General features: G+C 39.0%; 1 protein-coding gene and 1 non-coding gene across 7 annotated transcripts in view; one reads left to right on the top strand and one right to left on the bottom strand.

The window, feature by feature from the left end:
* Nucleotides 1–21,848, top strand: part of LOC124423591 (transcription factor collier) — an 83,143-nt gene extending 61,295 nt beyond the window's left edge. The window contains exons 7-14 of one of the 6 annotated variants that reach the window (XM_046961479.1): nt 10,852–10,933; nt 12,565–12,697; nt 16,235–16,389; nt 16,517–16,643; nt 16,776–17,078; nt 17,594–17,845; nt 18,211–18,450; nt 19,539–19,674. In XM_046961479.1, coding sequence (XP_046817435.1) covers nt 10,852–10,933; nt 12,565–12,697; nt 16,235–16,389; nt 16,517–16,643; nt 16,776–17,078; nt 17,594–17,845; nt 18,211–18,341 — 1,183 coding nt within the window. In that variant the 3' untranslated portion in view covers nt 18,342–18,450; nt 19,539–19,674. Of the gene's footprint in view, nt 1–10,851; nt 10,934–12,564; nt 12,698–16,234; nt 16,390–16,516; nt 16,644–16,775; nt 17,079–17,579; nt 17,846–18,210; nt 18,455–19,524 lie in introns of those variants that run through there. The other 5 variants (XM_046961478.1, XM_046961477.1, XM_046961481.1 and 2 more) reach the window with 5 other exon arrangements.
* Nucleotides 21,849–24,529: 2,681 nt separating this feature from the next.
* Nucleotides 24,530–24,613, bottom strand: Trnal-uaa. The gene has a single exon. It is a non-coding gene; the product is annotated as a tRNA-Leu (tRNA).
* Nucleotides 24,614–25,000: the final 387 nt, after the last annotated feature.

Here is a 25,000-nt window from a genome sequence, read left to right as displayed (position 1 = left end):
ATAATAATGAATAATATATTATAATTTATCATTAATCTGTAAATACTCAATGTATTTATGTATATTACGAGAAATGATAATGTCGGCAATGCCGTGATTTACATTTCACATTTCACCACGTGAACGACGAGTTCTGCATCGTAGTAGAAGATATTAATTACTACGCACGTTAAGTCCATTCGTTCGGTGATTCTTCACACCCCTCCCATTCATCGGCACGAAAGAACGTCCATAGGGAGAAATTAAAAACGTGGCCTGCGGCAAAATTAAGACATATTTTTTAATAAAGCCCGATAGCGATCCCATTTGCCATTGCGACTTGCATTTTGAGGGGGTTTTGCGGTTTCCGCCGGAATAATCACGAAAATCAGACCGTTACATACACACACATACACATACACACACACACACATATATATATATATGCATATACTTGTATAGGTACGTACATATAGATACTCCAAACGAAAAAGCATGGAACAGGGTGGATATCTAAGGGAAGTTAATGCATAATTTATGCGTTACGATTACTATCGCTTTTACCTAGCTAGCTAGCCAGCATCCTGGAATTATTATATGCTCGACATAAAAGATTTATTCTCGATTAAAATTTCGATATATCGATATTTTTGCGCGCCCTATATTCCTTTTCTTCGAAATGTATAGAAAAGATATCGCATAAATTACGTTCGTTTTTTATCTTTTGTTGTATCATTGATCGAAGTAAAGAAAACATGAATTAATAGATAAAAGTATGAATTAAAAAAATAAAAAATAGAGAAAAGAAAAAAGAAGAAAGAGAGAGAAAAAGGGAGAGAGAAAGAGAGAGAGAGAGAGAGAGAGAGAGAGAGATAGAGAGAGAAAAAGAGAAAAAAGCAAAACGATTGAAAGTAAACGAAAAGAGCAAAAGAGGTCAGAAGAAAGATAGATAAAGAAGGAAAAGGTAGAGAAAGAGGAATTGAAGAGAAAGTTCCGAAGCATACTAGTCGTGGATTTTACCGAGTTTCGAACTAGGTACTGCTCTTCAAAGCGGGTTGCCTATCCGGTGGGAAAGGGCTGGGAAGATACGCAGGGATAGGATGGTTTCCCTCGCTAAGTCTGTTAAGGAAGACTCACGAGTTTCCTCTCAAAGGAGCCGCGAATATTAAAATCACATTTTAACCTTCCCGCTTCGAGGACAAACTCGAAGCTCAAGCAACAAAGTTAATGGGAATTAAACGAACTCTTGTTCGCGAACTTGCGTCCCTGTTATTATACATACCTATATAAACCCTGTGATATATTATATTATATATGCGGCGTGTCGTACATTGAAATTATCGAAAGGAAGGAAGAAAGAAAGAAGAAGGGAAAAAAAAAAAAAGGAAAAAAAGAGCGAAAAGAAAAAAAATGGAAGGAAAAAAAAAAAGAAAAAGAAAATAAATAAAAGAAGAATTGATTCCGAAAGGAGCATTCGTCATCCGTTCACATGTATAGTAGTAGTTTAGTTACAGTTTTAGCTTTAACACGTATGTATTCTATGTATACACTAGCCATGGAATGTAGTTTGTTTCGGATAAATGGATTCGTATTCGATAGATCGAAACGAAACGGATATCGAGAGCTTCGAGAGGATTTACAGGCACAATGGATTGACGCTCGCATCAGATTCCGTTAGACGTAGTAGACGTATATACGTTTATGAATGTATACATACAGATACGAGTCGTTCATCGTACGATAGTCGAGTTTAACGCGGTTATGTTGTTTTGCTTGTTGCAACTTCAGATTTATCTTGCGCGAAATAATCTTACGCATCGCATTTTCTCTCCGAGTACGAATGGCTGTATCGCGATATATAGGTATATAGAGAAACGAGTGTATATGTATTTATATATTATATATTTATATATTAAATATGTATGTATGTGTACATATATATATATACATAGACTATATATATAGACTACATATATATATATATATATATATATATATATATATATATATATATAGACGTAGACACATATCTATACAGTCCTTTTCCTTTTTCTCCCTCGGGCAAAGGAACATGTATGCGTGAATGCGTGTCTGCGTGAGCATGCGCGACTTACGAGCGTTTTTGTCGATATTTGACAGCGGCAACTTTAGAGGGTCCTAACCGCCCTTTCCGTGGCCTCAGGGGGCTCCGTATCTAAATGCAGGCATTAATAAATCGCGCGTACACGCGTACACCTACAGGGCTTTCTCTCTCTCTCTTTCTCTCTCTCTCTCTCTCTCTCTCTCTCTCTCTCTTTCTCTCTCTCTCTCGCACTTAGATACGTACACATACCGACGTGCAAAGGAATCGTCCTCCGTCGAGTTAAGTCGCTTTACTCTGGCGAAGGGAAGGTCTGATGCGTTTATGGAAATGGTTCGTGCTTTGTCCGAGAATAGCCGAAGGCTGAAGGATAACGAAAATAGGACGAATTTCCGAAAGGTAAATTCGTCGACGTTAGATAAATGTTAGATAGTAGTAAAAAATAAAAGGGAACATATTGCACGGAGGATTGAGTTTCGATTATTATTATTTCTTTTAAATTTCGATTGAAATAAACTCGGTCGTCGTACATCGTACGTCGTAGAAGTAAACGCACGTGCTTCGTACTCCTGTTCCTTGTTGCTATTGCAGTTACTGTTGCTATTGCTATTGCTATACTACCTAAGTGTATATATAACGTGGCTCTCATTCTTAGACTTGAAATCATGCATCTTTCATCAGTCCCCCGAGCAAGGAGAGCGGTACCGAGAATAGTCTCGTTGGATCGGTGCAAGGCGCGGTGCACCGGCTTTAACGTTAGTTAATAGTTACAGCCAACTACGCGATACGTGGTAAATCGTCAGTTGATGCGTCGTACGTGCGCGCGAGGCAAATCTAGTTATGGCAGCAGGCCTCTCGAGCCGTCTTGTTGCTTAATGTGATAGACTGCCATTAGGGGCATCTCGCTGTCGTGACGAGGGGTCAGAGGAATGGAAAGGGGAGTATAGAATATAGTGTAGGATAGGAGAGAGAGAGAGAGAGAGAGAGAGAGAGGGTGGTGACGGTGGGTGGTGGATAGTGCAATGGTGGTTGTGAGCTTGCAGAACGTAAGGAGCCCACGACAGGGTGCGTTAGTTCGATCCACGTTCTAACTACTAAGACGTATTACTTGGGCTATGAATTATGCAGCGTCTCTCTAGTACCTTAGCGAATAGCCTTAGCTCTTGTAACATCTTAGGACTTAGGCAAACGGTACCCTCTCCTGTCTGGAATTTCGTTAACTTGCCCTCCCGTTGCGTGTACACGCGAGAGCACCTGATTTCCTCCTCCCTTTCGTAAACACAAAGACACGCCGGTAGCTATGTCCTCGGTCCTAATTTCTCGACAAAGTGGAGCTTTGAATGTTTAATTCGTAGAGCTCGAGATTTATCGGGAAGACATCCTCGAAACTTTTCCTCGTTGCCAAGATGGCTCTCTCTCTCTCTCTCTCTTTCTCTTTCTCTTTCTTTTTCTCTTCTTCTTCTTCTTCTTCTTCTTCTTCTTCTTCTTCTCTTCTCTTTCCTTCTCTCTGTCTATCTAACGCGCATACGCATATAAACTCTTACGTCACTTTGGTAGGTACGCTGTTTGTGTCGTCAGCTCAGTGAGAGGAGGTCAAACAAGCGCTATCACGAGTAGTTCTCTCTTTTCGCTCTTACGAGACCTTACGGACGAGTCAACGCTGAGGTACCCCTAATATTTTCTCTGCTCATACGTTCGTCGGGCTTGTTGGCTTTCATGTAAATTAAATTCACCTTCATTTAATTTCTACGGACAACGTGAAAATATAGTGACGTAGACCAACTTAAAACTCCTTATCCGTGGAGATTAGTGGCCCAACATTAATTATTTAGCATTGTTCCTTGCACCGTCCACACACCGTCTATATATATTTACTATTCTTAACTTTCACTCAAGAGTGACGGTATTTTACCACACGTTACATTACGTTATCCATGCGTACATATGTATGTATATATATATGTATATATATGTATATATATACGTACTTACGTAGATGTAAACGTGTATGCATGTCACTTATGTCACGTTTTAAGCATATTTCGATCGTATGGAATATAAGAAAAAAGCTAAAAAATATAAAAGGGTAATGAGAGAGAGGGAAGGTATCGTCTAATCTCGATTGAAATACTTTTCATTGATGAACGTAACCTATACACGGAAAATCATTTTCCGAATTAGTCGATGGCTGCATACGATCCTTCTTAGGTACTTCCTATCCTTAATACTTCCTGCGAGTAACTAAAGGAGAAAGAGGAGGAGGAGAAGGAGGAGGAGGGTGAGGGTGAGGAAAGGCAGAGAATCCAAAGAGCTGGTAGATGCTGGATGACGTTGGTGCAGGAGTAGAAAACGAAGGGGGTGTGGCGAAGGTGGATGAAGCTGGTGCAGGGGGCGTAATGGAGGTTGGTTAAACATTAAGCATCCCCTGATACCTTGCTAACCCCTTACTAACCCCAGTTAAGGTGTATGCAAGGTATACAGCTCTAGGTGCTTTCCTATACGTTACGGACCTCCGTACACATTCTTACTAATTGACGTCCTACGCCTCTGCATTATGCACTTGCGATTACTCTCAGGCGTTCTCTTACTAAAATATATCAGATCGCTCGTAGGCTGAGTTCATTTACTATCGCCTCGATAGAAAGATCGACCTTGATCCAAAAGAGAGGAAGAAAGAGAAAAAAAGAGACAAAGATAGATAGATAGATAGATGATAGATAGATAGGGAGAAAGAGGGAGGGAGAGAGAGAGAGAGAGAGAGAACGAACAACCCTTTGAACGTCGTTTCGAATCTAGCTAGCTTCGTTTCCTTGACCTCGATGCTGCATTGACCCTCCCTTTCATCCAGTGGAAAGGTCTTGCAGAGCGCGTGTCTCCTGCAGCCTTTTGCCAACGACACAAGGTCGATCGATCGATCGCATTCAACATATTCTTATAAGATCGACATTAATGAACTGGTAGAACGACGAAGTTAGAGACAAAATTCGACTGTGAAGAATAGTAATGAGGTTTCTACTAAAGGAACGACTTTTCGTGGTCGATAAAATCGCTGAGTAAGGATCGATCGAATTAATAGGTCATTAGTATACCATCGGACACGCCCTTCGTTTCCTTTCTCTCTCTCTCTCTCTCTCTTTCTCTCTCTCTCTCTCTCTCTCTCTCTCTCTCTGTCTCTCCTTCGAGTAAGCCGGAATCTTCTAATTCCATGGGGACCGTATCCGCTAAGAGCGAGCTTTCCTTAGAGCGGTATCATGCAATGAATTCTGAACGGCGTTCTGCAAATGGCTCGATCGTTCGGGTACGACGATAAAATATCTTTATTTAAAAAGAAAGAAATCGAGAGGGTAGGAAGGGGCTCGATCGATTGGAAATCTTTCTCTTGAATTTACACCGCGTTATATCGGTTCTTTTTATGGTGACGACGAGGACAAGGACAATAGCGGAAGGGTGGGAGGGAGTAAGCTAGGAAGGAGTTTTGAGAACGGGAGAGGCTGAAAACATGATTAAAGATTTTCCGACGTGGGAGAAAATGGATTTCTGATACGCGTAATGCCACCCTATTTGGAACTATTACGCGTAAGTCCCCTAGTAAGCTCCCTATATCCATTCGCTCTCTGGTGGAAATATATTTACTAGATCAGAAGGTACTTACTCTTGACTTGGCCCTCGAGCGAATAGTATAACGGGTGACTCCTAAGGATAATGTTAGCGAAACGATACATCAATAAGATTTTTATATTCTTAGTTCGTTAAGATACCTTTCGATAGATACAGATATAAAGGAGTAAAAAAATATATAGGAACAAATAGCGATCGATCGATTTTTTAATCGGACAAAGAAAAAACGTACGGAGCACCGGCGTGGAAAGTAAAAACCTCTAATTGGTAAACGGGAAATATAAACAAGCAAACCGGCATGCGAATGGCAATGATTTATTGCAAGGTTTGATTGAATTCATTTGACTCTGTTTACACGATAGCCACTCGCGCATTTCTCGCCCATATTCCACCCCCGTCTGTTCAAGCTTGCTCTTTCTCTCTCTCTCTCTCTTTCTCTCTCTCTCTCTCTCTCTCTCTCTCTCTCGATATTTAGACTTTTCCCATTCGCGCATGTTATTTTTTTCGTCGATTCCGTTCGTTCGTTCGTTCGTTCGTTCGTTCATTCGTTGCCGCCGCCGCCGCGAAGTTGTTCCCTGTAAAAGTTGAAACAGCGGACGATGCACGTTTTTTTTCTACGTGTATACTACCGGCCACGACGCCTGAACCGTAGAGGGGTTTACCCTTCCACCCCTTATCGTTCGAAAGCGTAAAGCTTCGTTTTATTTCATTTTTGTTCGGTACGTTGGAACGGGCCGCCACCGTGCCTAGTCTCGAGAGCCGACACGGGGATGATTTCGTCGATCGCCCTGCGCATGTATCTTTTATTCGACGTTGATTCCTCGTTAGCAGTACAATAACTACCTTGGTATATATATATATATATATATATTATAGAGTATATTCTCGTATTAGATACGAAGGAAAATTATGGCTTTGTTTGCATCGATATCGTTCCGACGTAATTTATCTACACGAAAATATATATATATATATAGATGATATACATATATAATATATATAGGATGACATTCCTCATTTGAATTTTTTATACGAAATACAATTAATTATTGGAAAATTTTTGACGTTTTTCAAATAATATAAAATGTTTGTCTTTAAGAAATAAAAAAGACAATTGGAAATTTCTTTTATCTTTCTTGTAGATATATGAAGGAGATTCTTTGTATTTTTTTCTTTTCTTTCCTATTTCTTTTTATTTCATGCTTCAGTTCCCATCCATTTAAATCCCATAAGAAACATCGAACAAAATATTTCTTATAATGGGTTCGATGAAAAATCATGGACACTTCTCGTGTTTCTCTTTCATAACACCTTAAACGTTATTCCGTCTAAAAGGAACGTGAAAGCCCTTAAGTTTTACACGTCGAACGCGAGGACTTGCTAGGAGTCTTCCGATGCTTAGAACCCTTGCGCGAAGAAGTAGATGATGGGTAGATGTAGGGGTAAAGAGAAACGAGGTATCTACCGGGTGTTCCTCACGCGTCAATCCAGAATAGATTTTTCTTCGTGGAAGCTTGCACGAGGTATACGAAGTAGAATGAAGAGAAAGAAAGCGACAACGGCGAAGGAGAAAAATCTAATAGACTATCGAAATCGAGTTTGAACCCCTGTAAGAAACTACCCCCGTCTAGAACGACACTCTTCTTCTCTCTCTCTCTCTCTCTTTCTTTCTCTTTCTTTCTTTACGAGCTATGTTCGCGATATAGCACCATCTCTGTATCTTTCTCTCTCTTTCTTTTTCTCCTATATATTTCTCTGTATCGGAGAGAAGGGTGCCCGAAATGAAATCCAGTTCGCATTTGAATCAGTCGGTAACGTAATCCATTAGCCTCTAACAGCCAATGCTTGGAGGATGATGCTGTAGGAAACGGAGAAGAAAGCGTACGAGGTATCGTGTAATACGACACGTCGAAGTGTCATTAACGATTAGTCTTCTCTATCTAAAAAATTTCTATACTATTTTCGACGAATCCTTTAAATGTAACGAACATCGTTGAAAAAATTAAGTATCCCGATCGATATACACTATGGATGGAATCTAAAAAGGTACGGAATAGAGGATAAAGCATAGCGATAGATAGAGGGATGTCGACTGTCATATTCTTTTTTTATTTCTGTTCAGCAACGAATCTCTTTCATCTCCCATGGCGATACTCTTCTAATGTCGATAAATGCCGTTATCGGCATCGAATCGATCTCGACAGGTCGAGATAAGACAAAGATCCACAAAATGTTCGACGATATTTTCCCATGACAGTGACTCTCAACTCTTGATCTTTAATGGTTAAAAAAAAGAAGAAAAAAAAAAAAACAAAAAAAAAAGGAAAAGAAAAGAAAAAAATTTCTTCCCTATAAAACATCTCGACGATAATATAGGTAAAAGAAATTTGAAAATGAGTTGGAACTATTTCGAGAAACGTTATCGAGTCGTTCCTGTTGTCTTCGTGCTCGTCGTCGTACCAGTTAAAGGGCCACTTTACGCCCGGTAGTATCGTAGATGTAGGTAGTACGCTCGATGGCGTTCCTATCTACGAACGACTAGAAGGCGTCGTCGTCGTCGTCGTCGTCGTCGTCGTCGTCGTCGTCGTCGTCGTCGTCGTCGTCGTCGTCGTCGTTGTCGTTGTCGTTGTCGTTGTCGTTGTCGTAGTCGTGTAGTCTTCGTGTTGCTCGGCAGCCTCGAGCGCAACGAAGACATCCTGTTTAGAGCAAGATCCACGATAGCGATAAGCCGAGGTACAATGCTTTGAATACCCATCCAGCATTCGCGATACCATCTTAACGTTCTCTAAGAGTAAACGAAATTAAATTCGCTCGACGCTTTCGAAGAGAAAGAGAAAGAAAAGAAAAGAGAGAGAGAGGGAGGGAGAGAAAGAGAGAAAGATAGAGATAGATAGAGTGCATTCTCACTGAAACTACAAGTCCTTCGAAACGGATACGAAACGCGTGCTACGCAAGATCGATACCTTTCTTCCCCTTTTCTTTCTCGCAACGAAGAATCAGCTTTTTCTTCATAGATGGTGTTACACGTTCGACACAATCAAATATTTAACAAATTCAATAGATACTTAATGTAAGTGCATTATTACTTTTCCCCGATAGATCGGTAATTTTCTTTTTTTTCTTTCTTTTCTCTTTTCTTTTTTTCTTTTTTTTTTTTACTCGAACATTTCTTTCACGCATATAATAAAAATGAAATGAAACACTAATTTCAACGATATTATCACCGTATAATGTATCTATTATAAACTTAATGAGAACGATGATATACGAAATATCTTGTTTATTTCATTCGAAGTTATTAAAACGATATATCTTTCGACGAAATTCGTCGTCTTTTCTTTCTAACGCGTGAAACAAAAAAAAGCGTGAACGTAGGCACGTATATAAGAGCATAAAAGGGATCCTCGAAATAGCAGCTACCCTTCGTATTCTGTTCGTTCGATGATTTGCGCGCGCGTGTGTTCGGAGTAAGCGAAAGAAGAGAGAAAGAGAGAGAGAGAGAGAGAGAGAGAGAGAGAGGGTGGGAGGGAGGGAGAAAGAAAGTTGAAAAGAGAGAGAAAGAGAGAGAGAAAAAAAAAGAAAAACTAACACGCTAGTCGAAGGTATGTGTTTGATTTTTCCATGAAGTCCCGGATCGCGGGAACGCACTCCGCGGGGGGATGACAATGTACTCCCACGGGAATGGAGGCCTAGCAGCCACCCAGAAAACCACCCTTCTTCTATCTCTCTTCGCGTCTCGGCCCTCCTGATTGTTTCCTACGTGTCTCCTACGCTTTTTCCGATCTTCCTCCTACTATCGCCTATATATTCGGGAGTTTTCGACTAGCTCGCTCTCTCGTTCGTTCATTCCCTTTTCTCCTCTTCTCTCCTCTCCTCTACACGCCTCTCTTCTCCTCTCCTCTCCTCTTCTCTTCTCTTCTCTTCACTTCTCTCGTTTCCAACATCCACGAACCTTCAACGATCCGCCATCTCTCTCTCTCTCTCTCTCTCTCTCTCTCTCTCTCTCTCTCTATCTTTCTCTCTCTTTCTATTTCTCTGTCTCTTTCTCTCTCTCTCTCTCTCTCTCTCTCTCTCTTGCTCTCGCTTAGAAACGGCCGCGGCTTCCAGCACGGCACAGTCGAAAAATTTCCTCGAATTCAATATCCCTCGATATTCTACATAATTCATGAAAATTGAGCCGCCGGCTTTTTTGCCTGAACCCTCCACCTCTTTTTCTCCTTCCTTCCTTCCTTCCTATTCCCTCTCTCTCTCTCTCTCTCTCACCATTTCTCTCTATCTCTTTCTCTCTTTCTTTCTTTCTTTCTTTCTTTCTTTCTATCTTTCTTTCTTTTACTCTAACACATCTTCACGTCCTACATATAGGAACGTTTCCTCGTAGACGAAAGCCAGCAGTGCACCAGTTCTACTTCGATCTCGTCTGCGCGCGTCTAACTTTCTATCGTCTCTCTTTCTCTCTCTCACTCTCTCTCTCTCTCTCTCTCTCTCTCTCTCTCTCTTTCTTTCGTCGGTTTTTCACGAACACCCTCCTACTCGCATCGTTCACCCTTTTCTATCGACGTCAAGCTTCTAGGACAACTCGACGATGCTCGTCCGTCTCAAAAATCGTCACGTTTCTATTGTTTCAAATATTTTGTTTTCCTTTTACCCTCCTTCCCTCTCTGCTTCCTCTCTTCCCATCCACCCCTTCTCCCTTTATTTTTTTCTTTTAATAATAATAATAATAATAATAATAATAATAATATCTTTTATAGGTGACGATTTTTTTCCTGGCTTTTTTTTTTCTTTTCTTTTTTTTTTTTTTTTAGAAAGATTAGTCTGTAAGATGTCGTTTGACATTTACACGAGAAAAGACAAGCGCACATTTTTTATAGTACATATATATATATATATATATATATATATATATATATATATATATATATATAGACGATACCTTACGTAGATACCTAGAAAGGTCGAGAAACACGTGGTCAGGTAGATCGGGCTAAGGGGCCGGCGTTTAATCTAAAGAAATACTGAATAATAGAGGCGAGTTAGACGAGACTCGCGATTGGCTTATACAGTATTCAAGGTTGCTTTCCAACAAAATTCACCTTCTAATTAAGTTCTCGTCTTTAGAGGATTGTTAAGCAAGTTGTCAAGCATTTAACTAGCTTCCCCTACTCTGTTTTCAGATTCTTCCTCAAGTTCTTTCTCAAGTGCAACCAAAACTGCCTTAAGAATGCCGGCAATCCGCGTGACATGAGACGATTTCAGGTAAGACCATTAAAAACTTTTTTATCGTTGATATTATTAAGAATTAAAATTAACCGTTGTTAACCGTTCAGACTTTATATGGGGTCATATAGAATATATGAAAGTTAATTTATCGTCATTGGCGCAAAATGTCTTTACCGAATAATCGGAGTGGTTCTCGTAAGAGAGGGGGAAAAAAAAAAGAAATTTTTTTTTTTTTTTTTTTTTTTTTTTTTTTTTTAATTTCCAAAAGGAAACGTCCCCGGTGAAAAGACAAGAATTTCTCGATGGGGCGACCATCGTCGAAAGTTGAGAGCCCCATCCAAGAGACTTGTAATCCAAGGGGTTGGCAATTAGCTCAGCACGGCATCAGCCAGCCCGTCCCCTTTCCCCGTTTTATCCTTTATCCTCCCTAACGACCCCTCCTACGATCCTCCTACGGACCGACGCCCGTATCTCGCCATCCGGCTTTTCCTCCTTTCGCCGAGACAAAAGACAGAATTAAAAAATAAATTAGCAAAAACCACGTCGCACGTTTTTCCCCTTCCCCATCTTCTCTACGTTCCACTTTCTTCTCCTCCTCCTTCTCCTCCTGCTCATTCTCCTCTTCTTTCTCCTCCTTTACGTTTACTTCCACCAAACGTCTTTTTACTGTACCCTTATCCTTCTCTCTCTCTCTCTCTCTCTCTCTCTCTCTTTTTCTCAATTATATAACAGGGTCGCGCTCAACCAAAATTAAAATACTTATCGCAGTTTCGAATTTGTTTTGGTATTGCTTACCGTCGAAAGTTACGAATTAAAATTTCAGCCCCTTCACAACCCGCGAAAATTTCGCGTAGCTCTGAAGGGAGAACACTCTTAACCCGCTCTTATCCTTCGAGACTTGCCACCGCGTTATTCGGCGGGCTAATACCACCGACTGTGCAAGAAAGTTGGCAAAACTTTGACTGGACAAAAGTTCGCGCGCCGATTTTACGAATGTTACCTACTACTAAGGAATCTGGAACGTGAGAAATTCTTCTCCTTCACTTAGTTTCTCTTACAAAGTGGAAAAGAGGAAAAGAAAGAAAAAAAAGAAAAAAAAAGAAAAAAAAAACGAGAGATAAACTTTGATTCACTAGGTTCGATTAATCATTTTAATTGAGTATCGTCGTTATTCTAACGCTCGTATTTTAACACCGAAATTATCTCTATCTATCTATTTGCGCAAATACACGTTTCCTTTTTATATCTTGTGTAAAGTCGAAATCGCGAGAGTCACGAATTGCATGCCGACTTGTTAGTTATACACGTTATCACATCCGACAAATTTGTTCGTGTTTGCTCACTCGCAAAAAAATATAAGCCCTCTAGTTTATATGTCGTGCAGAAAATTTGCGCTTTAAATGCTTCGATTACTTCGTCCGTTTACGTTTTTAATTCGTAATACTTGTACAGAAACGGAATTCATTGAAACATGAAATTTACGATATTATGGGAAACGTAATAATGTAGTGAATTAAATGAATCTAAAACGATCGTAAATTTTCTCGTTTATATCGTTACTCTGATACGTATAATTACATATATAAATATTTACCTACGTGTCACATATTTTACATGCGATCGATTTATAATACGATTTTCAGCTAATCTTAAAATTTATGTTCCAGGTGATCATATCGACGCAAGTAGGAGTGGAAGGTCCATGGTTAGCGGTATCCGATAACATGTTTGTCCACAACAATAGTAAACACGGACGCAGAGCGAAACGATTGGACCCCAGTGATCCTGGCGAGTACAACAGTGAGTATAGATCAAAGATATAATGGAGTATAATATGTTCCTTTCGAATTGATTTTCTTAAAAATCATTTTTGGCCAAACATCTTCTATCCTCTCTCTATCTATCTATCTATCTACCTCTCTCTCTCTCTCTCTCTCTCTCTCTCTCTCTCTCTTTCAATACCACGATACTCGAGTTTAGTGTACTCTGAACGGGACGATACTTTACGAAAGAGATTACGATCATAATACGCGATTAAAGCGGCGTAACTTGGGTAATCGAGTTTAAGCGTTCGTCTCTTGGATCCCTGCATAGCCACTATATCTCTCACTCTCTCTCTCTCTCTCTCTCTCTCTCTTCCGCGCGCGTTCTCTCAGGCAACTCAGTGGCGTATAATCGATCCCATTAAGTCCGTTATACGTTCTCGTTTAAAGGTAACGTCGTTAAGTAATATACCTCTCTACACAGTTATTTCGCGACAAATTGAACGATTCAAATTGATCTTTGAAATTGTTATATAGAAGAAAACTAAATGTAACCATCTTAATCTTGACATTTATTCCAACCTCATCGTGATGGAGTTTAACGTGCAATTTGATTCGAGGCTCCTCCCACCAATCCACCTTCTTTAGAAGTGGAAAGATCAAAGCTGATTTCCCAAACGATTCACGGTTGTCACTCGCAATTGGAAGGAGCTAGTGTTGCCCCACGTGCGCGGCGTATCCGAGCGAGGCGAACGTGAAAGAGTAAGAGTAAGAGTAAGAGTAAGAGTAAGAGTAAGAGTAAGAGAGAAACAGATAGAGAAAGAGAGGGAGAGGGAGAGAGAGAGAGAGAGGGGGGGAGAGAGGGAGAGAGAAAGAGAGGAGAATACTGGTTTTCTTCGGGATCGGTATAACGACTCGGGAGGTACGGCGAAGAGGCGGAATCGTAAGGAGGGCCGAAGGAGGCTGGGATATAAGGAGTCATAGGGCAATTCAGCAAAGTTTGGCGTCGGCCGCGCATACAAACGGCTGATATCGCGCGGATACCCCTCGCTACACTCACTCTCTCGCGTGCACTCATTTCTCTCTCTCTCTCTCTCTCTCTCTCTCTCTCTCTCTCTTTCTTTCTCTTTCTCTCTTTCTTCTTTCATTCTCTCTTTCTTTCTTTCCCTTTCTTTTCTTTATCCTTTTCAACCTTCTCTTTTTCTTATTCCTCTTCTGAGTCTCTCCCGCTCGTCGTTCCTACAACGCCAAGACAAGATGTAAATCAATGGGATGCGGGAAAACGAAGGATCCTTCCTTCTCCTTCCACTTTCCATCTTCTTATTCTTTTCTTTCCTTTCGCTCTTTCTCTTTCCTTCTTCTTTATCTCTTTTTATTTCTTTTCCCCCCTTTGTCTGGTTGGCTGCCACACCAAGAGCAAAGACACGAAGAGAGAACGGAATTGGCCCTCTCCTCTCCTTTCCTCGAGCTTTTCGTCTTCCTCACTCTTTTACTCTCTTTCTCTTTCTCTCTTTTTTTCTTTCTCTTTCTCTCTTTTTTTCATTCTCTTTCTCTCTCTCTCTCTCTCTCTCTCTCTTTCTCTTTCTATCTTTTTGCTTTCTCGTCTCCCTCTTTCGCACGCCGACCGTGCCGTGGCGCGTTGGTTTGTGAATGCTAAGTTTAAGCTATCTCGTGGCACCACCCCCGTTCGCTCACCCTCTCAAGCCCACTGACGCCATACCGCCACCACCACCACCACCAACACACATTCGCTCTTTCCAAATCCCCTCGCTAGCTACCCCCGAAACGCTGGAACGAGCATACCAATGAGAAAAGACCGAGAGAAAGCTCGGCCGCGACGTTTCTCTTGCTTTTTCCTGCCAGTGTATCATTCGATTTCTACTTCTTCTTCTTCTTCTTCTTCTTCTTCTTCTTCTTCTTCTTCTTCTTCTTCTTCTTCTTTTTCTTTTTCTTTTTATTTCTCTTCTTTTCCTTTTTTCTCCTTCTCCTTCTTCCTTTTTCTTTTGCATCTTCTTTTTCCTTTTATTTATATAGTATACTAGTACGTATACAAAAGAAAAAGATTTTTCACTTTGAATTAATGCATTTTATCATTACGATTTTATTTTAACGATGATAAGCGATGATAAAGAGATCCTTAATATATTCGTGTAAACAATCCGGGTGTTGGAATAACAACGCGACTCTTCGAATTCGAAGGATGGTAAAGGAAGAGCTTGCAGAGGGTCGTAGAGGGTTGAGAGAGTCGAGAGAGAGTAGCACCCCTTACCATTCAATGGCACGGGGGATTTTATTTATTCCGAGTTGGTACGCTTGTTCCGGTCTTCTCTACCGAATCCCTCTTTTCAACTCTCCTCCATTTCCTCCTTCTATTCTACCACCACTACTACTAACATCACCGCCACCGCCACCACCACCATCACCACTACCACTACATTCTCCTCTTCCTCCACCTTCCCATGTTACTCTTCTTTCTCCCACTACCCTATCGCTCGACAATTCCCTACCTAGGATGGTTGCCAAAACGGCTGCTTCCGTTTAACGACTTTCTTCTATACCGAACGCAATAAATACCTACGTCCCATTCAAGAATCTTCGTTTTCAGACAAAGTTGAAACTTTTAAACGGCCCGTCTCACCCCTTCCACCCCCCCTCTCTCTCTCTCTCTATCTCTCCCTTTCTTGGTTCCATTCTTACTTACTTTTCATCGTTTCAAAGTTTCAATCGTAATATTCATAATCGTTATCGTATATTTCAAATCGATCGATCGATCGCACGATTTCGATCTGATTAAAAAAAAAAAAAATCGATAATATCGATTCTAATGGATTTAAAAGAGAAAAGTTTTCAACATTTCAGAGAACATTCCGAACGAGCCATCTATGTAAGTCTCTTAAGCTTCGTGAGATTTATCTTTCGGAGAGTGGATCCATAGTAGAAAGTGTTTGAGCGTCACTGGGAGCAATATACCATGATGTCAGCCACTCTGCCGTGGCTCCGCTTTGCCAGGGTCGGTGCCGGGGGTGGTTTGGCTTCGCTGGGGTACAAAATGATATCATTGGGTTATAAATTCCAAGCAGAGACACCGGCGCCCCGATCGTCCCCCCTCCCCTTCTTCCTTCTTGTTACAACCCTTCTCTGGATCCTCCGACCCTCGTCCTCTCTTCTTCCTTTCCTCCCTCTTTCACCCTCTCTCTCTCTCTCTCTCTCTCTTTCTCTCTCTCTCTTTCTCTCTCTCTATATATATATATTTCTCTTTCTCTCTACCTTTCTCCGTTTCTCCTTTATACGTCCTCTCTCCGTTTTCACGTCCGGAACCAACCCCATGACTCTGAGAAATATATCTGCCACTTGGCCTCGACCGAATAAACAGAATATCCAGATAATTTTCCATATCCCATTCCTCGATGCAGCCACGATTTTCTCCTAGACACTTTTTCCATGTTTCTTTCTGTATCCGATCGTTCCTTCTTATTTCGTCCGTTCCATTTCACTCAGGAGGGTAGCGTTATACGTATTATTATCAACGTAAAAACGACAAGGGTCTTTAACGCTTGACATCTTTTTCACACAGGTTTGTATCAACCCATACCACTTCAGACACCCTGCATAAAGGCGATATCGCCGAACGAGGGTTGGACGACGGGTGGATCAACCGTAATAATCATAGGCGAGAACTTTTTCGACGGGCTTCAAGTTGTTTTTGGATCTATGCTGGTTTGGAGTGAGGTCAGCTTAATTAAAAGAGATCGAATATCTTCGAACGTAGCGACAAGTTATTTTTTTTTTTTTTTTCTTTTGTCTTTCATTTAAAGAAATTCGACGAAGCTTTATTCGTAATCTTTTTTATTTACAGATAATTACTCCGAACGCGATCAGGGTACAGACGCCGCATAGAGAGATACCGGGTGTTGTCGAAGTAACGCTTTCATACAAAAGCAAACAATTTTGTAAGGGGGCACCTGGCCGATTCGTTTACGTCTGTAAGTAATACGTCTGATTGATCTATATTTTTCAATTAAGAACAAAAAAGACAAGAGAGAGCAAAAAAAAAAAAAAAGAAAAAGAAACATAGCAAGACAGAAAATGATCGTGTGTTTCTTGTCGAATTGCAGCTTTAAACGAGCCAACGATCGACTATGGTTTTCAAAGGTTACAAAAATTAATTCCACGACATCCAGGGGATCCGGAAAAATTGCCAAAAGAAATAATATTGAAACGAGCAGCGGATTTAGCGGAAGCATTGTACAGTATGCCAAGGAGCGGAAACGCGGGTATAGCGGGGGCGTCGAGGAGTCCAGGAGCGGGACACCCACCGGCGCCCCCGACTTCGAGTTCGGCGACAGCGTTCAACTCGTATACAGGACAACTCGCCGTGACGGTGCAAGAGAATGGTAGTGCTACAAAGTGGACGGACGGTAAGTAACAATAACTCCAAGGAAGTTTCCTTCATGTATAACTCGTCGCTCGAAGAAAAGGAGGAAGAGACAAGCGCGAGATCAGCATCCGACGGATACATTTTGACACGACTGACAAAACATCGCCTCGACGTCTATCGCATCGATGCCGTTTCATTGCATAATACGCTGTCATCTTGGTATCGTCTTCGATTTACCTTTTACTTTTGATATCGCTCGTATGAGATAATTTTCGACAAAAAGAAAAAAAAAAGAAATAAATAAATAAAACACATTTGTAGATTTAAAAAAAATTATATCGGTATGGAAAAAAAAAAAAAAAAGAAAAAATAAAAGAAGAAAAATTTCATCTACGTTCTCACTTGAAGAGAACTATAGATAGATAGAGAAATAGTATCGATATAAACTATGTCAAGGATACATTGTCGGTCGTATCAAAGCGAGCCACATTCGACGTACGATGAGCGATGAGATATACTTACGAGTTCGTCTGACGGGCAGGTTTCTATTTCTAGACGGTAGTTCCGTGACGACAGGAGCCGCGGCAGGTGGCGGAGGGGGCGGTGGGAGCGTAGGGGGCAGTGTAGGTGGTAGCGTCGGGGGTACGGCCGATGCTTACAGACAAAGCAGCAGCGCCAGTCCGCGAGGGGTTGTAACCGGTGGTGGTTATTGCGGAAGTTCGGCTAGCACGCCGCACAGCCACAGCACCAACGGCAGCTATTCCGTTGCGAATCCATACACTGGAAGTCCGACTCTTTACACGTCGCGTAAGTTCTTTCTTTGTTTAACTTTTCTTCTTTCTCTCTCTCTCTCTCTCTCTCTCTCTCTCTCTTTCTCTCTCTGTCTCTCTCTCTCTCTCTCATTCTTTTTTCACTCGTCCTCTATTTATCACAAGCTCGAGTTCTCGATTTGATTATCCTTGAAACCCGTTGATCTCACCCATGTAGCGCTTATTCACGTTATTTTACACGATTAGCAAGCACGCACACACACACACACACACACACACACACACACACACTCACTCACTCACTCACTCACTCACTCACTCACTCACTCACTCAGTCACTCACACAGTCATTCATTCAGTCTCTCTTTATGGTTTTTTCCTTATGTGGAATTTTCGTTTTAGCGCACGAACAATACGGCATTTTCTATACGTCCGGGGACGGGAGTGCGTTCGCCCCTGTAGTACGACCACCGACCACCTCAGTCCCACCGCACTGGTCCACACAGCACCACCTCGCTACAGCCGCCCAGTAACCGCTAACCGTCCACCATCACCACCACCACCATCACCATCACAACTACCCTACGCGCTGAGATTAAAGAGTTATCAGAGAGACATGCACGAACGACGAGACTCGAGAATGTAGGTACATTCATTTACGATCTTCCTTTTGGCCGGCATTTCTATTCGATCATATTTTTAATTGGATAATCGAATGACAGCCAATTAATAAGGATAGTGAAAGTCGAACATATGCACCGCTTCTTCTTTTTTTTTTTTTTCTCTTTTTTTTTTTGCCAATTTCATTATTTCTTCCTTGCTTATGTAGGTATCTTAGAAAAGATATCGAACGAGATAACGAGCGAGTTATCTCTGCCTTTTTTCGTTAATACGTTTAACAGAACGTTCGAACGTTCGACGACTACGTCATCGAAGTCGTTAGAACGATCGTTCCCGTTGGCACGTGTCTGCATATGGAATCGTGCCCCTACGTACCGTGGAAGTAAGTCGCGTAAAAGACGATGAGAACGGCCATGAACTCGATGTGTAGGAAAATAAAGAAGAAAAAAAGAAAAAGAAAAAAAAACCCTCTCCCCCCCCCTCCCCGAGAAAAAAGAGAAAAAGAGAAAAAATGAAAGATAAAAGAACACGAGAAAAGAGAAAAGAGAAAGAAAAATAGAAAGAGAGAGAGAGAGAGAGAGAGAGAAAGAGAGACACGCACACATATAGAAAAAAAAAAGAAAGAAAGAAAGAAAGAAAAAAAAAAAAAAAGAGATAAAGTCGTACAAAAGTCGCGTATCGCTGAAAATAGTAAAATGAAAGGGAAGCATCGGGTACGGTTCAAGGATAAAATCCCATTTACGTGCTTTATCCCATAAATGGTCATAGAAAATGATGTTCGCTTCTAAATCGCTCGCTCGCGATAATCTCGATGTATACCTCTCGAAGTTTACCTTAACTTTCGTGAACGTCTCTCACGTTCTTCCTAGTATATTGTTTTTTTTTTCCTTTCTTTCTTTCTTTCTTTCTTCTTTCTTTGACCCTCCCCTCCCCATCCCCACCACTTTTCTTTCCTATCCTTTTCTTTACTTATCATTTCATTTCATTTCATTTCATTTCATTTCATTTGTCTTTCCTTAATCGTTAACCAAGACATATATTTATTCGTTTCGTAAAATATGACGGCAGAGGCGATTACTAACGTATAACCGACAGTGGGCATGTTGTAGGATTAGGAGAGGTGGTCGGCTCACCGTTCAACATGAATCCATTTGTGTTGCCAACATGCAGCCAGGGCTACTCGACCACCGGCAGTCCGCTACTCTCGTCGAACGGCAAATAGTGTTATGAGATGTAAAACTACGATGGATGAAGGGGCTGAGGTGCCATCATGGGAAGAGGACTTTGCGTGCCGAGAGATAAGGACGGATCAAGCGCGATGTCCCCTTTCCTATTAACCTCTTCCTATTTCTATTTCCTTTCTTCTCTCTTTTTCATTCACCATCTCTCTCTTTTCTCTCTCTCTCTCTCTCTCTCTCTTTCCTTCTTTTTTTCTTTCTTTCTTTCTTTCTCTCTCTCTCTCTCTCTCTCTCTCTCTCTCTCTCTCTCTCTCTCTCTCTGTCTTTCTTCCTTTTTCTCTCACAAATTTTACTTACTTCTCAAGTGGACAAATAACGATAAATCAATCGCGTACGATTTCCGTCGTAAGAGTCAAAGTATCTCTCGACGGCGCAAAGAATAATTCTATGATCGAAAAGATTCTCGAATTTCTTTTTTTCTTTTCTTTCCTTCTTTCTTTCTTTTCTCTTTTTCTTTCTTCTTAACTTCATTTCTTTTTACGATCGTGATATAATTAACGACGAATCATACATATCGTACAACGAGATATGGTGTCACAACGATGGAATAACATCGACGTATAAAGATATGATTTTATTTTCAATATTTTGACTTTAATAAAAGCTATTATCTCATTTGAATTTTATTAGCTCTTTTCGATTTCTCGGTTTTTCTTTTCTCGTTTTTCTATTTATATACAGCTTTTGTTATAATGTTCGCAAATCAATGCACGAAGGATTAATCGATTGAAAAAAAGTTTGTTGCATTCGAACGTCATTGAGAGATATTCAACGATACACGTATCTATGTATATCTATGAATGCAAATGTTTAAATGAAAAAGAATTGTGACACCATTATAAGGGACATATCGATTAGCGGTTGAGCAAACAGACTCGATAGTTTTTAGAGAGCATTTTCGAATTGAACAAAATTTTATCCTCCTAGTCCCCCTTTATCCAATTGATCCTTTTACTCCATCCCTATAACCCTCCCACACCCACCATCCTCACCTCATATCTTCCCTATTATGCTCCGAAAACCCACCCACCCACGCCTACGTTTTAAAAGACTAACCGACTTATCTCGCCTAGATAGAATTGATATTTAACATATTGTAATTTGTAAATTATCTGTAAATATTGTTGCGATGTACAAAAAGACAAAACTATTTGCGATAGCTCGAGCGAGCGAGACGATTATTAAAGTGCGATAATAGAGGAAAAGGTTATATAGGATTGTAAATATTATATCGTAGAGAGAGAAAAAAAAAAGAAACAAAAAAAAAAAAAGAAAAAAAAACAAAGAAAAAAAAAAGAAAAAAAAAAAAAAGGCCCGTAGCTTATCCGTATTATAATTGTACTTAACAACGCCATCCAATTTTTTAACGAACCTATCGGCGATCGAGCGCGAAATTTGATTTTCGCGCTTCGCTCTTCGATCCTCAAACTCGAGCCAACTAAATAATTTCTTATTACGATCGTCTACGTTTTCTCGCTGTCTATCACGTCTAATCGATTTATACAAATTCGATTGAGGGGAAAGGAAAATAAAAATAAAAATAAAAATAAAAAAAAAAAAAAAAGAAAAAAAAAACCAAAAAAAGAAAGAAGAAAATTAATCCGACTGTGACACGAGAACATTGAAAAGTTGGACCGAGCGCGATCTATAATCGAAGTAACAGTCGATAACGAATTCGTTTGATAAGCCACCCAAATTTACGGGACATACTCACACGAATCACGAAGAAAGTATACGATGCCATTATAAATCAACGAGAAATAAAACTTTCGATTAGCCCAGATTTTACCAGTACACTTCAACGAGCACGATGATGCGTTCGTCGTATCGTTTTTGTCTGAACGAAGCGTCGCCGTTGGAATTATTATTGTAAAAAGTTCCTTTTTTGCATATCGACCTTATCGGGAGATTGCAATTTTCTATGGCGATAATAAGTCCATTGGAAATGCAATATCCTTATCTGGGAATGAACGGAACTCAGTCGTCTTGTGATCTTAATTAATAAAATATCTATAGTTCGGTTATATAATTTTTAATTCGATCACGCACACAATCACATCTTAAGTAGGACGCGTCGTTCTTGTACGCATGCGAAATTGCGCGTGTAGACATTCGAGCGTACGAGCACTCTCGTCGTTGTATATTAAAATAAATTAAACTTACATTTTTGAGAATTAAAAAGATGGACCATATTGTGTTAGCTAACGTCATCAACCTATCTTTATCATTCTTTCTTTCTCTCTCACTTTCTCTCCCTCTCTCTCTCTCTCTCTCTCTCTCTCTCTCTCTATCTTTTTTACAATTGTACGCGTGTATATATATATATATATATATATATATATATATATATATATATGTATATACGCACGATACGCATAGATTATGCTCTAATCATTTATCGATCAACACATTTAATATCTCTCACATACAATCGAGGATCTACCCTCTTCTTTTCAAGATTCCTAGTAAGTATGCGTTAAAGAATTTACGAACTTCGTACGTCATAATAGTTTGATTTGCGTTATATTTGCAGAATACATATTAGTTGACAAAAATAGTTTATTAGTTGATGATTAACATTGTTAAGTATCTTATTAAATAAAATGATAGAAATATTATAGCTGGCTTCTTTCTTGCACTTTTTATTACGATGATACTTCAAAAAAAAAAAAAAACAAAAAAAAAAAAACATAATAATAACTTCGAACACGACGATAACAACGACAACAACGATAACAACAACAATATCGAGTCAAAGATTTTACATTCAGTCTAGTTAACGTGATAATAATCGATATCGTGAAAAGGTAATAAGGATTATAGCTAATCGTTGAAAGCGCATAGTGGACGACCCATTCAGTCCCGAGAGAACGCGCATTCGATTTAACAAATAGCGAAACAGGATCTCCAAGACCACTTCGAAACGATTAGTTCACATGGTGTCCTGTTACCTCAGGCCACCAAACGATGCCGTGTATGATGTACGTTATTGTAAGGCTGTTTGCGTTATTAGATTTAGATCGGCTGGAGCACGGCACGTGGCTAGGGCTGCACGTGTCACACTACAAACGTTACAACGTGAGTATAATACAAAATCGTTTCTCTCTCTCTCTCTCTCTCTCTCTTTCTCTCTCATAGTCGGTGTATTGCTTCCTTTTATCCTCGTGCCTAGAGCTAACACTTCCCATACGTATACTCGATTGTTTTTCTCCCAAAGATTACATTGATTTTTCTTTTTTGTTACAATATCCTCTTCGATAACGATAACGATAGATTATTATAAAATAATAATTGTAAATGTTGTTTATATATTAGAAAAAAATTACGTATAGATTTAGAGAAGATTTAGAAAAATGCGAAAAAAAAATTTATGTTTCTCTACTTTTTTATAATACGTACAATTTTTAGATAGGAAAGTCTACAGGTAAATGACGAAAAATACTTTTCACGGACAAAACTTTGTATCAAGAGAGCATAAGATATACAGAGGTAGTACGAAAAAATCTTTCTAATTATTTCAATCTCATGTTTTCCTATTACAAAATCAAATTGATAGGAATATTTGGCTAAAGTATTACAAAAAGAATATTATATTAGGAGAACGTAATGTGTAAAGAGATGGCACATATTAAAATTTTTTACTTTTTCAAAATTTGCTCGATAGATAACTTATCGACCGATCAAGTCAACTGAATTACCGACATTCTACATTCTTATCGACGCATAATTTTCTTGCTGTGTCGGTACAAGTGATGGTATGTTATCAACATTCGTTTAAATTTGTTCTATCGTTGGTAATTTACCGACTGATAGTTATTACCAACCTTCGTTATAAAATCTTTGTTGATTTTAAATTTGTGCTCGATTGGTAATCTATCGAGCGATGATAAGCTATCGATATTTTATGTTCTAAAATCCTACTCCGTAAAATTTTTTTGCTTTGTAAAAGATAAGTTATTTATATGCTACAAGTGAATTTATAAATTGCAAAGACATAAAGCTTAAGGAGGTACTACAAAAAATAATTTATACTACTTTTGGATAATGTTTTTCTTAAATATCGTCTAATTTGAGGGGAAAATTTTGGGAAATACCACGAAGAGAACATTTTATCAGGATAACATGAAGTCAACGAAAGTGGCACGAAAAATCTACTACTTCTTATTAAATTATGTTCTTCTAATACAAAGTTCGATTTGCTGGAAAATTGTTGAATGTATCGTTATTGAAAATTGAGAAAATAGCCGTTAAAATGGAAAAATCTAATGAATATAATTCATAGAATCTTTCATTCAATCTTTCAAAAGAGAATAATTATTACAACTAATTGTATATTCATATATAGGAAAGAAAGATACACATGATGTAAGAGAATATAGTTATGCTTTCTATAATATATCATAGTAATTATAATATACCATAGTAATTATAGTCTACATTTTATTTGACTACAATAAATGATATTATGATTGACACTACAAGTATTTCCTTATACGAATTCATTATATGAATTCTGTAATATGTCTATCAGTACACATCTTTTTATTCACCGACTGCATCTACGACAAATATACTTTCTATCGTCTAATAAATAAATGAAAGATCGAAATCCTATTTATATTTATTTAAATTATAAGATTTATAATTATTTAATTTCTTCGATATAGATTATAAATCAGATACGATAAAATAAAGGAGATGCTTTAAAGTTTCAATTAAGACAAAATTTATGTAAAAAAAAGTATCATTAATGTAACAACAATAAAATTAGAATTATAATTAAAAAAATATAATTATGTAAAAAAAAGAAATAGTTATTTTTAAGAAAAAAAAAAAAAAAAGAAAGAAAAAAAAATTTTCTTTGCCAGGTGTGGGGTTCGAACCCACGCTCCCATCCGGGAACCAGAACTTAAATCTGGCGCCTTAGACCGCTCGGCCAACCTGGCTTTCGTATTTACGTTTGCCTTAAAATTGTATTTAAATCAATGGATTTTTAATTAGAGCAAAATTAAAATTTGTAATTGTAAATTTATGCAAAAGAAAAAAATATTTACACCATAAAATTCATATAACGTATGACATATATTAAAGACTTGTTTTAATTTTTATTAAATGTCCAGTCATCGTCATCGAGATAAAATTTTATTACTATACGAATGAAAATGAATAAATTTGAAATACTGTCGATATATCGATAGATGTGTACGCACATTGATATTTGTGATATCAATTAAAAAAAGAAAAAAAAAGAAAAAAAGAAAAAAAAAAGCAAAAGAATATTAAATAAGAAAATGAAAGTATTAAAAAGTAGGCAATGGGAAGAAATAAATGTA

This window comes from Vespa crabro, chromosome 4 (assembly GCF_910589235.1).
Source record: "Vespa crabro chromosome 4, iyVesCrab1.2, whole genome shotgun sequence".
NCBI classification, from domain to species: Eukaryota; Metazoa; Arthropoda; class Insecta; order Hymenoptera; family Vespidae; genus Vespa; species Vespa crabro.
This window is presented reverse-complemented; position numbering and strand designations above follow the sequence as displayed.